Below are 13,296 nucleotides of genomic sequence, written 5' to 3'. Positions count from 1 at the left end.
TACAAAGTATGGTGAAAGAATGAAGGAACAAGTGGATAATGGTTCAGAGAGCACTTATAGGTCAATGATGCGAGAAAAAGACTCAAGGTATGGCGCTAAGATCATAATAACCATAAAATGACCATTTCCTGGATTTACAGTACTTGATGCTCATAGTGGTCATGGTGGAATGGGGCTCTTTAGATTACTAGCTGCTTTTACTGAACGTTAGTGTAACCTGAAATGCGCCAGCTCTCCTACTTGTATGGAGTTAAAGGGTTTGTTCGGGCTACAGATATTAATGACCCATCCTCAGGCAGGTCATTAATGTCAGATAGTTAGGGGTCCGACTACAGACACCCCACCAATCCACTGTTTGAATTGTTCTGATGCAAGTGCTACGTCCTCTTCAGTGTTTACCTGCGTGCCGTCTGCTTTGTAGTGGTGGTACAGTGTCATTTTACCTTCCTATCCAAATCACTGGAAAGGGAAGAACAACTTTAAATACATTGCACCCCCACTGCAAGGGAGACGGTGTACAGGTAATTACTAAAAAGACACGAGCGCTACAGTCCCTGCAAACAGCTGATTGGTGGAGATCCTAATATTGATGGCCTGTTCTGAGGATAGGTCATCATTATCAACATATGTAGGCTAAACAACCCCTTTAAAGTAGTGACAATAAAGATCCAGTATTATTTTCTATCGGAGCACTGAATGCTCATAGTTTTCTCCAGTTAATTGCCTGCTGATCTGCAGTTGCCATAGAGTGAGTTGACCTACTGCTTTATACTGGACACTTTCAACCTGTGTTTTTCAGAGGATGAAAGTATAAATGGTATTTCCCCTTCTAATGCCACATTTATGTTTGGGTTTGACTTTCGAGTGTCAAAAAAAAAGCATCTTGCTACCTGGAACCTATCAGCAAACTGCTGTTGACTGATCCACTTTCAGAGTCTTATATACAATGAGGAACAGAAGTATTTGAACACCCTGCGATTTTGCAAGTTCTCCCACTTAGAAATCATGGAAAGGTCTGAAATTTGCATTGTAGGGCTGGAAAGGGCTACAGGGCAATTGCCAAGCAGCTTTGTGGAAATAGATCAACTGTTGGAGCAATTGTTAGAAAATGGAAGAGGCTAAAGACGACTTTCAGTCTCCCTCGGACTGGTGCTCCATGCAAGATCTCACCTCGTGGTGATAAGAAATGTGAGGAATCAGCCCAGAACTACAAGGGAGGAGCTGGTCAATGACATGAAGAGAGCTGGGGCCACAGTTTCAAAGGTTACTGTCAGTAGAACACTAAGCTGTCATGGTTTCAAATCATGCATTGCACAGAAGGTTCCCCTGCTCAAGTCATCACATGTCCAGGCCCGTCTGAAGTTTGCCAATGACCATCTGGATGATCCAGAGTTGGCATGGGAGAAAGTCATGTGGTCAGATGAGACCAAAGTAGAACTTTTTGGTCTAAACTTCACTCGTCGTGTTTGGAGGAAAAAGAAGGATGAGTTGCATCCCAAGAACACATCCCTACTGTGAAGCATGGGGGTGGTAAAATCATGCTTTGGGGGTGCTTTTCTGTGATGGGGACAGGACGACTGCACTGTATTAAGGAGAGGATGAATGGTGCCATTTATTGTGAGATTTTGAGCAACAACCTCCTTCCCTCAGTCAGAGCATTGAAGATGGGTCATGGCTGGGTCTTCCAACATGACAACGACCCGAAGCACACAGCCAGGATAACGAAGGAGTGGCTCCGTAAGAAGCATATCAAGGTTCTGGAGTGGCCTAGCCAGTCTCCAGACCTAAAGCTAATAGAACATCTTTGGAGGGAGCTGAAACTCCGTGTTGCTCAGTGACAGCCCCGAAACCTGACAGATCTAGAGGAGATCTGTGTGGAGGAGTGGGCCAAAATCCCTGTTGCATGGATGATCTTGAACGTTTGACCTCTGTAATCCTCTGTAATTGCAAACAAAGGCTTCTGTACAAAATATTAACACTGATTTTCTCAGGTGTTCAAATACTAATGTTCAGCAGTACAAGACAAATACATTCTTTAAAAATCATACAATGTTATTTCCAGATTTTTTTTTTTTATTCTGTCTCTCAGAATGGGAATGAACCTACTATGTGAATGTTAGACCCCTCCATGATTTCTAAGTGGGAGAACTTACAAAATCGCAGGGTGTTCAAATACTTCTGTTCCTCACTGTATTTAAGAGGATGGGTGGCATGTTGACAACTAGACCTGTGGGTCTTATCCCCTGGAAGATGCTAGATTACTTACACAAATATGGCATTGTCCTTGAAGAATTAGATTAATCAAAACTAGAGTTATGATTATGTCTATATTTTAGATGGGGACAGGTAAAATATTCTGACTACCCCCAGAAGTGATCTGTCATAAATATGGACAGACAGACACTGACATACCTGAATAGCTGGATTTGAGAAGAAGGAGACACACCTACAAGCGTCTTGTTATTCCCCGTAGGCAAAGACCATAAAAAGGACCACGATGAGGCATGAATTTAGGTAGGAGTCCATATTTAGCCTGAAACTTACATTGTTAGAGTTTTGTCTGTTAGACACCAGCTGCAAATCAGGACACATTCCGATGTCAGTGAAGCTGAGAAAATATCTAGACATCTAATGTACAGAATCTTGGAAAATAAGAAACACAAAGGTCAACGGCAAACACTGAATTGTTATGTATTGTAAAAAAAAAAAATCTTAAAGTGAAGCTCCACCACTGTCGGTAAGTCTAAATTCTAAAAAATAAAGTACAATACATTGACATCCAAGAAAGGAAACCTACTCCGTGAAACATAATGGAGTGGAGACATGATGGAGGGGCAGATTATGGTGGACCCAGCTTCCATGTATGTATGAGGTGGACCACCGCCAATCCGTATAGTTCGTGTGAGAGAGGCCTTAAACTACCTCCTGAGCTGTAATAGGGAGAAAACTGCAGCAGAAGGACACACCCATTGAGCTGCAGCAGAAAAGTCATGCCCCTTGAGCTACCAGCTTGATATAAATCTAGCAGAACAATTTAAGCAATGAAGGGGGAGATATCTGGGATAACCCCTTTAAGGGGTGGAGCGTGACTCTTTGTTGCTGTTCATGTGCTCTGCCCCCTTAGACCCTGGACAAGGGATAGCACAGTGTATTAGTTTTTCCTGGACTATTCCTTTAAAACTCTCAGAATTTCATAGCCATGGTTTCTCGACAACCCTGGGAATTTTAGACTACGAGAAAATACTAATGCCTCTCAATGTCTCTGTTTCAGATGATATCCTCAAGGTTAAGAAGTTGAAAGATGCTTATCAAGGAAACCACACTTTACTTCTAGAAATCTATGACCTCCAAGGCACAGCATCTCAGGAGACTATCACTGTGCATGTGTGTGACTGCTTAGGTGGCGAGGCCTGTATGAAAAAAATCGCAGACCCACCAACTCTGGGTGGAGGAGCCATTGCACTACTTCTCTTCGTTCCAGTATTATTTATCTGTGAGTAATTGTATTTCTTATGTAAACTATGTCCGCAGAACTCTCAGTTGTTTTTGGACCCTAGACTGCTATACAATGTTTCTCCTGTGGGGGCACTGTACGAAAACTACACATAAGAATTAGTAGATGCGATTCTTTACATTGTCATTGGGCAGCATGGTGGCTCAGTGGTTAGCATTGGTGCCTGGCAGCGCTGGGCTCCTGGGTTTAAATCTGACCACAGACAATATCTGAGTGGAGATGTATATTCTCCACATGTTTGCATGGGTCCCCTCTAAGACATACTGATAGGGAACTTCGATTGTGAGCTCTACTGGGGACAGCAAGTGACTGCAAAGGGCTGAGTAATATGTCAACAATATATAAGTGAATAAAATAAATATGAAAGTGTTGTCAGAAAGTGCGGATGTCCAGCTGTTGTGAAACTACAATTCCCAGCATGACCTAGGGCAGCGATGGCTAAACTCTTACACTCCAGCTATGGAGAAACTACGACTCCCAGCCTGCTCTATTCATTTCTATGGAGTTCTGAGAACAGCCAAGCAAGTGTACATCTTGGGAGTTGTAGTTTTACCACAGCTGGAGTGCCGGAGGTTAGCCATCACAGACCTAGGGCATTTTGGAAGTTGTAGTTTCACAAATGCTGGACAATTCAGAAATGTGATATTTTTTTAACATTTTTTGGGGGCAATTTTAATGTTTAAATAAATTGAGCACAATCACTACAAGCATCCTAACCTTGATCTGCTGCTGTACTCAGGTTTGTCCACTAGAGGCAGTGGTGTTCTTTGCAATTTTTCTTGTTTTGCTCCGTTGTCTTCTCTTTTTCCCCATTCTATAGCCTATGTTATGTAGGATTTAATGCAAGGGCCTTCCTGCCTCTTTTGTCTTTTCTTAAGACTTAATTTACCAGACTGTATTCTCTGTTCTTGCTGCAGTGCCACAGAGAGGAAATGCACCAACAAGAAATGCTACTGACTATACTGGGAAGTAATAAATGCAGGTATTAAAAGCTGAGACTTTCGCCAATATGTTCCAGTCAGGAGAATATCGGAGCCCATCACTGCACCACGTCACGGTCACTCAGCATGGCAGAGGGTCCTAGCCGCTGCTCTAACTATGGTGTGAACACGGTCTGGGGGTGATATAATTCAGCTCACAGCCAAGCTTCCACACAAAAGCCCAGCATGAATACTGTGGTAGTACAATGTGAATGAGGCCAGGCTGTGAGCCACACCTATGCCAGACCATGTGATGGAGGTTACCAGGTGCAACAGAGTGTATAAACACACCCAAATCTAACAAGACAAAAACACAGAAATGAAGTGGCAATTCTGGAGGAGCTGCTCAGCCCCTGACACTGTGGCGTGTCTTTTTATTGGAGGAGCAGCCCGACCGCACGTGGACCGCAATAATCGACTAACCCCAGCAAAATATGCATACAATGGAGGACGTCGACGCGGTCCACATGCACCACAAGAAGCAAACTACACAGAATGTAGCAAATAAACATATGAAACACAGAGAGGAAATGCACCAACAAGAAATGCTACTGACTATACTGGGAAGTAATAAATGCAGGTATTAAAAGCTGAGACTTTCGCCAATATGTTCCAGTCAGGAGAATATCGGAGCCCATCACTGCACCACGTCACGGTCACTCAGCATGGCAGAGGGTCCTAGCCGCTGCTCTAACTATGGTGTGAACACGGTCTGGGGGTGATATAATTCAGCTCACAGCCAAGCTTCCACACAAAAGCCCAGCATGAATACTGTGGTAGTACAATGTGAATGAGGCCAGGCTGTGAGCCACACCTATGCCAGACCATGTGATGGAGGTTACCAGGTGCAACAGAGTGTATAAACACACCCAAATCTAACAAGACAAAAACACAGAAATGAAGTGGCAATTCTGGAGGAGCTGCTCAGCCCCTGACACTGTGGCGTGTCTTTTTATTGGAGGAGCAGCCCGACCGCACGTGGACCGCAATAATCGACTAACCCCAGCAAAATATGCATACAATGGAGGACGTCGACGCGGTCCACATGCACCACAAGAAGCAAACTACACAGAATGTAGCAAATAAACATATGAAACACAGAGAGGAAATGCACCAACAAGAAATGCTACTGACTATACTGGGAAGTAATAAATGCAGGTATTAAAAGCTGAGACTTTCGCCAATATGTTCCAGTCAGGAGAATATCGGAGCCCATCACTGCACCACGTCACGGTCACTCAGCATGGCAGAGGGTCCTAGCCGCTGCTCTAACTATGGTGTGAACACGGTCTGGGGGTGATATAATTCAGCTCACAGCCAAGCTTCCACACAAAAGCCCAGCATGAATACTGTGGTAGTACAATGTGAATGAGGCCAGGCTGTGAGCCACACCTATGCCAGACCATGTGATGGAGGTTACCAGGTGCAACAGAGTGTATAAACACACCCAAATCTAACAAGACAAAAACACAGAAATGAAGTGGCAATTCTGGAGGAGCTGCTCAGCCCCTGACACTGTGGCGTGTCTTTTTATTGGAGGAGCAGCCCGACCGCACGTGGACCGCAATAATCGACTAACCCCAGCAAAATATGCATACAATGGAGGACGTCGACGCGGTCCACATGCACCACAAGAAGCAAACTACACAGAATGTAGCAAATAAACATATGAAACACAGAGAGGAAATGCACCAACAAGAAATGCTACTGACTATACTGGGAAGTAATAAATGCAGGTATTAAAAGCTGAGACTTTCGCCAATATGTTCCAGTCAGGAGAATATCGGAGCCCATCACTGCACCACGTCACGGTCACTCAGCATGGCAGAGGGTCCTAGCCGCTGCTCTAACTATGGTGTGAACACGGTCTGGGGGTGATATAATTCAGCTCACAGCCAAGCTTCCACACAAAAGCCCAGCATGAATACTGTGGTAGTACAATGTGAATGAGGCCAGGCTGTGAGCCACACCTATGCCAGACCATGTGATGGAGGTTACCAGGTGCAACAGAGTGTATAAACACACCCAAATCTAACAAGACAAAAACACAGAAATGAAGTGGCAATTCTGGAGGAGCTGCTCAGCCCCTGACACTGTGGCGTGTCTTTTTATTGGAGGAGCAGCCCGACCGCACGTGGACCGCAATAATCGACTAACCCCAGCAAAATATGCATACAATGGAGGACGTCGACGCGGTCCACATGCACCACAAGAAGCAAACTACACAGAATGTAGCAAATAAACATATGAAACACAGAGAGGAAATGCACCAACAAGAAATGCTACTGACTATACTGGGAAGTAATAAATGCAGGTATTAAAAGCTGAGACTTTCGCCAATATGTTCCAGTCAGGAGAATATCGGAGCCCATCACTGCACCACGTCACGGTCACTCAGCATGGCAGAGGGTCCTAGCCGCTGCTCTAACTATGGTGTGAACACGGTCTGGGGGTGATATAATTCAGCTCACAGCCAAGCTTCCACACAAAAGCCCAGCATGAATACTGTGGTAGTACAATGTGAATGAGGCCAGGCTGTGAGCCACACCTATGCCAGACCATGTGATGGAGGTTACCAGGTGCAACAGAGTGTATAAACACACCCAAATCTAACAAGACAAAAACACAGAAATGAAGTGGCAATTCTGGAGGAGCTGCTCAGCCCCTGACACTGTGGCGTGTCTTTTTATTGGAGGAGCAGCCCGACCGCACGTGGACCGCAATAATCGACTAACCCCAGCAAAATATGCATACAATGGAGGACGTCGACGCGGTCCACATGCACCACAAGAAGCAAACTACACAGAATGTAGCAAATAAACATATGAAACACAGAGAGGAAATGCACCAACAAGAAATGCTACTGACTATACTGGGAAGTAATAAATGCAGGTATTAAAAGCTGAGACTTTCGCCAATATGTTCCAGTCAGGAGAATATCGGAGCCCATCACTGCACCACGTCACGGTCACTCAGCATGGCAGAGGGTCCTAGCCGCTGCTCTAACTATGGTGTGAACACGGTCTGGGGGTGATATAATTCAGCTCACAGCCAAGCTTCCACACAAAAGCCCAGCATGAATACTGTGGTAGTACAATGTGAATGAGGCCAGGCTGTGAGCCACACCTATGCCAGACCATGTGATGGAGGTTACCAGGTGCAACAGAGTGTATAAACACACCCAAATCTAACAAGACAAAAACACAGAAATGAAGTGGCAATTCTGGAGGAGCTGCTCAGCCCCTGACACTGTGGCGTGTCTTTTTATTGGAGGAGCAGCCCGACCGCACGTGGACCGCAATAATCGACTAACCCCAGCAAAATATGCATACAATGGAGGACGTCGACGCGGTCCACATGCACCACAAGAAGCAAACTGGACCCTCTGCCATGCTGAGTGACCGTGACGTGGTGCAGTGATGGGCTCCGATATTCTCCTGACTGGAACATATTGGCGAAAGTCTCAGCTTTTAATACCTGCATTTATTACTTCCCAGTATAGTCAGTAGCATTTCTTGTTGGTGCATTTCCTCTCTGTGTTTCATATGTTTATTTGCTACATTCTGTGTAGTTTGCTTCTTGTGGTGCATGTGGACCGCGTCGACGTCCTCCATTGTATGCATATTTTGCTGGGGTTAGTCGATTATTGCGGTCCACGTGCGGTCGGGCTGCTCCTCCAATAAAAAGACACGCCACAGTGTCAGGGGCTGAGCAGCTCCTCCAGAATTGCCACTTCATTTCTGTGTTTTTGTCTTGTTAGATTTGGGTGTGTTTATACACTCTGTTGCACCTGGTAACCTCCATCACATGGTCTGGCATAGGTGTGGCTCACAGCCTGGCCTCATTCACATTGTACTACCACAGTATTCATGCTGGGCTTTTGTGTGGAAGCTTGGCTGTGAGCTGAATTATATCACCCCCAGACCGTGTTCACACCATAGTTAGAGCAGCGGCTAGGACCCTCTGCCATGCTGAGTGACCGTGACGTGGTGCAGTGATGGGCTCCGATATTCTCCTGACTGGAACATATTGGCGAAAGTCTCAGCTTTTAATACCTGCATTTATTACTTCCCAGTATAGTCAGTAGCATTTCTTGTTGGTGCATTTCCTCTCTGTGTTTCATATGTTTATTTGCTACATTCTGTGTAGTTTGCTTCTTGTGGTGCATGTGGACCGCGTCGACGTCCTCCATTGTATGCATATTTTGCTGGGGTTAGTCGATTATTGCGGTCCACGTGCGGTCGGGCTGCTCCTCCAATAAAAAGACACGCCACAGTGTCAGGGGCTGAGCAGCTCCTCCAGAATTGCCACTTCATTTCTGTGTTTTTGTCTTGTTAGATTTGGGTGTGTTTATACACTCTGTTGCACCTGGTAACCTCCATCACATGGTCTGGCATAGGTGTGGCTCACAGCCTGGCCTCATTCACATTGTACTACCACAGTATTCATGCTGGGCTTTTGTGTGGAAGCTTGGCTGTGAGCTGAATTATATCACCCCCAGACCGTGTTCACACCATAGTTAGAGCAGCGGCTAGGACCCTCTGCCATGCTGAGTGACCGTGACGTGGTGCAGTGATGGGCTCCGATATTCTCCTGACTGGAACATATTGGCGAAAGTCTCAGCTTTTAATACCTGCATTTATTACTTCCCAGTATAGTCAGTAGCATTTCTTGTTGGTGCATTTCCTCTCTGTGTTTCATATGTTTATTTGCTACATTCTGTGTAGTTTGCTTTCTGTGGTGCATGTGGACCGCGTCGACGTCCTCCATTGTATGCATATTTTGCTGGGGTTAGTCGATTATTGCGGTCCACGTGCGGTCGGGCTGCTCCTCCAATAAAAAGACACGCCACAGTGTCAGGGGCTGAGCAGCTCCTCCAGAATTGCCACTTCATTTCTGTGTTTTTGTCTTGTTAGATTTGGGTGTGTTTATACACTCTGTTGCACCTGGTAACCTCCATCACATGGTCTGGCATAGGTGTGGCTCACAGCCTGGCCTCATTCACATTGTACTACCACAGTATTCATGCTGGGCTTTTGTGTGGAAGCTTGGCTGTGAGCTGAATTATATCACCCCCAGACCGTGTTCACACCATAGTTAGAGCAGCGGCTAGGACCCTCTGCCATGCTGAGTGACCGTGACGTGGTGCAGTGATGGGCTCCGATATTCTCCTGACTGGAACATATTGGCGAAAGTCTCAGCTTTTAATACCTGCATTTATTACTTCCCAGTATAGTCAGTAGCATTTCTTGTTGGTGCATTTCCTCTCTGTGTTTCATATGTTTATTTGCTACATTCTGTGTAGTTTGCTTCTTGTGGTGCATGTGGACCGCGTCGACGTCCTCCATTGTATGCATATTTTGCTGGGGTTAGTCGATTATTGCGGTCCACGTGCGGTCGGGCTGCTCCTCCAATAAAAAGACACGCCACAGTGTCAGGGGCTGAGCAGCTCCTCCAGAATTGCCACTTCATTTCTGTGTTTTTGTCTTGTTAGATTTGGGTGTGTTTATACACTCTGTTGCACCTGGTAACCTCCATCACATGGTCTGGCATAGGTGTGGCTCACAGCCTGGCCTCATTCACATTGTACTACCACAGTATTCATGCTGGGCTTTTGTGTGGAAGCTTGGCTGTGAGCTGAATTATATCACCCCCAGACCGTGTTCACACCATAGTTAGAGCAGCGGCTAGGACCCTCTGCCATGCTGAGTGACCGTGACGTGGTGCAGTGATGGGCTCCGATATTCTCCTGACTGGAACATATTGGCGAAAGTCTCAGCTTTTAATACCTGCATTTATTACTTCCCAGTATAGTCAGTAGCATTTCTTGTTGGTGCATTTCCTCTCTGTGTTTCATATGTTTATTTGCTACATTCTGTGTAGTTTGCTTCTTGTGGTGCATGTGGACCGCGTCGACGTCCTCCATTGTATGCATATTTTGCTGGGGTTAGTCGATTATTGCGGTCCACGTGCGGTCGGGCTGCTCCTCCAATAAAAAGACACGCCACAGTGTCAGGGGCTGAGCAGCTCCTCCAGAATTGCCACTTCATTTCTGTGTTTTTGTCTTGTTAGATTTGGGTGTGTTTATACACTCTGTTGCACCTGGTAACCTCCATCACATGGTCTGGCATAGGTGTGGCTCACAGCCTGGCCTCATTCACATTGTACTACCACAGTATTCATGCTGGGCTTTTGTGTGGAAGCTTGGCTGTGAGCTGAATTATATCACCCCCAGACCGTGTTCACACCATAGTTAGAGCAGCGGCTAGGACCCTCTGCCATGCTGAGTGACCGTGACGTGGTGCAGTGATGGGCTCCGATATTCTCCTGACTGGAACATATTGGCGAAAGTCTCAGCTTTTAATACCTGCATTTATTACTTCCCAGTATAGTCAGTAGCATTTCTTGTTGGTGCATTTCCTCTCTGTGTTTCATATGTTTATTTGCTACATTCTGTGTAGTTTGCTTCTTGTGGTGCATGTGGACCGCGTCGACGTCCTCCATTGTATGCATATTTTGCTGGGGTTAGTCGATTATTGCGGTCCACGTGCGGTCGGGCTGCTCCTCCAATAAAAAGACACGCCACAGTGTCAGGGGCTGAGCAGCTCCTCCAGAATTGCCACTTCATTTCTGTGTTTTTGTCTTGTTAGATTTGGGTGTGTTTATACACTCTGTTGCACCTGGTAACCTCCATCACATGGTCTGGCATAGGTGTGGCTCACAGCCTGGCCTCATTCACATTGTACTACCACAGTATTCATGCTGGGCTTTTGTGTGGAAGCTTGGCTGTGAGCTGAATTATATCACCCCCAGACCGTGTTCACACCATAGTTAGAGCAGCGGCTAGGACCCTCTGCCATGCTGAGTGACCGTGACGTGGTGCAGTGATGGGCTCCGATATTCTCCTGACTGGAACATATTGGCGAAAGTCTCAGCTTTTAATACCTGCATTTATTACTTCCCAGTATAGTCAGTAGCATTTCTTGTTGGTGCATTTCCTCTCTGTGTTTCATATGTTTATTTGCTACATTCTGTGTAGTTTGCTTCTTGTGGTGCATGTGGACCGCGTCGACGTCCTCCATTGTATGCATATTTTGCTGGGGTTAGTCGATTATTGCGGTCCACGTGCGGTCGGGCTGCTCCTCCAATAAAAAGACACGCCACAGTGTCAGGGGCTGAGCAGCTCCTCCAGAATTGCCACTTCATTTCTGTGTTTTTGTCTTGTTAGATTTGGGTGTGTTTATACACTCTGTTGCACCTGGTAACCTCCATCACATGGTCTGGCATAGGTGTGGCTCACAGCCTGGCCTCATTCACATTGTACTACCACAGTATTCATGCTGGGCTTTTGTGTGGAAGCTTGGCTGTGAGCTGAATTATATCACCCCCAGACCGTGTTCACACCATAGTTAGAGCAGCGGCTAGGACCCTCTGCCATGCTGAGTGACCGTGACGTGGTGCAGTGATGGGCTCCGATATTCTCCTGACTGGAACATATTGGCGAAAGTCTCAGCTTTTAATACCTGCATTTATTACTTCCCAGTATAGTCAGTAGCATTTCTTGTTGGTGCATTTCCTCTCTGTGTTTCATATGTTTATTTGCTACATTCTGTGTAGTTTGCTTCTTGTGGTGCATGTGGACCGCGTCGACGTCCTCCATTGTATGCATATTTTGCTGGGGTTAGTCGATTATTGCGGTCCACGTGCGGTCGGGCTGCTCCTCCAATAAAAAGACACGCCACAGTGTCAGGGGCTGAGCAGCTCCTCCAGAATTGCCACTTCATTTCTGTGTTTTTGTCTTGTTAGATTTGGGTGTGTTTATACACTCTGTTGCACCTGGTAACCTCCATCACATGGTCTGGCATAGGTGTGGCTCACAGCCTGGCCTCATTCACATTGTACTACCACAGTATTCATGCTGGGCTTTTGTGTGGAAGCTTGGCTGTGAGCTGAATTATATCACCCCCAGACCGTGTTCACACCATAGTTAGAGCAGCGGCTAGGACCCTCTGCCATGCTGAGTGACCGTGACGTGGTGCAGTGATGGGCTCCGATATTCTCCTGACTGGAACATATTGGCGAAAGTCTCAGCTTTTAATACCTGCATTTATTACTTCCCAGTATAGTCAGTAGCATTTCTTGTTGGTGCATTTCCTCTCTGTGTTTCATATGTTTATTTGCTACATTCTGTGTAGTTTGCTTCTTGTGGTGCATGTGGACCGCGTCGACGTCCTCCATTGTATGCATATTTTGCTGGGGTTAGTCGATTATTGCGGTCCACGTGCGGTCGGGCTGCTCCTCCAATAAAAAGACACGCCACAGTGTCAGGGGCTGAGCAGCTCCTCCAGAATTGCCACTTCATTTCTGTGTTTTTGTCTTGTTAGATTTGGGTGTGTTTATACACTCTGTTGCACCTGGTAACCTCCATCACATGGTCTGGCATAGGTGTGGCTCACAGCCTGGCCTCATTCACATTGTACTGCCACAGTACTCATGCTGGGCTTTTGTGTGGAAGCTTGGCTGTGAGCTGAATTATATCACCCCCAGACCGTGTTCACACCATAGTTAGAGCAGCGGCTAGGACCCTCTGCCATGCTGAGTGACCGTGACGTGGTGCAGTGATGGGCTCCGATATTCTCCTGACTGGAACATATTGGCGAAAGTCTCAGCTTTTAATACCTGCATTTATTACTTCCCAGTATAGTCAGTAGCATTTCTTGTTGGTGCATTTCCTCTCTGTGTTTCATATGTTTATTTGCTACATTCTGTGTAGTTTGCTTCTTGTGGTGCATGTGGACCGCG

The 13,296-nt window shown here is 46.1% G+C and overlaps 1 protein-coding gene across 1 annotated transcript in view; it reads left to right on the top strand.

The window, feature by feature from the left end:
- LOC121005564 (cadherin-like protein 26) overlaps nucleotides 1–13,296 on the top strand; it is a 93,863-nt gene that overhangs the window by 53,456 nt on the left and 27,111 nt on the right. The window contains exon 10 of the mRNA XM_040438340.1: nucleotides 3,272–3,493. Coding sequence (XP_040294274.1) covers nucleotides 3,272–3,493 — 222 coding nt within the window. The remainder of the gene's footprint in view (nucleotides 1–3,271; nucleotides 3,494–13,296) is intronic.

Source organism: Bufo bufo, chromosome 6, assembly GCF_905171765.1.
Source record: "Bufo bufo chromosome 6, aBufBuf1.1, whole genome shotgun sequence".
NCBI classification, from domain to species: Eukaryota; Metazoa; Chordata; class Amphibia; order Anura; family Bufonidae; genus Bufo; species Bufo bufo.
The sequence above is the reverse complement of the archived record's forward strand: the minus strand, read 5'-3'. Positions and strand labels throughout refer to the sequence as shown.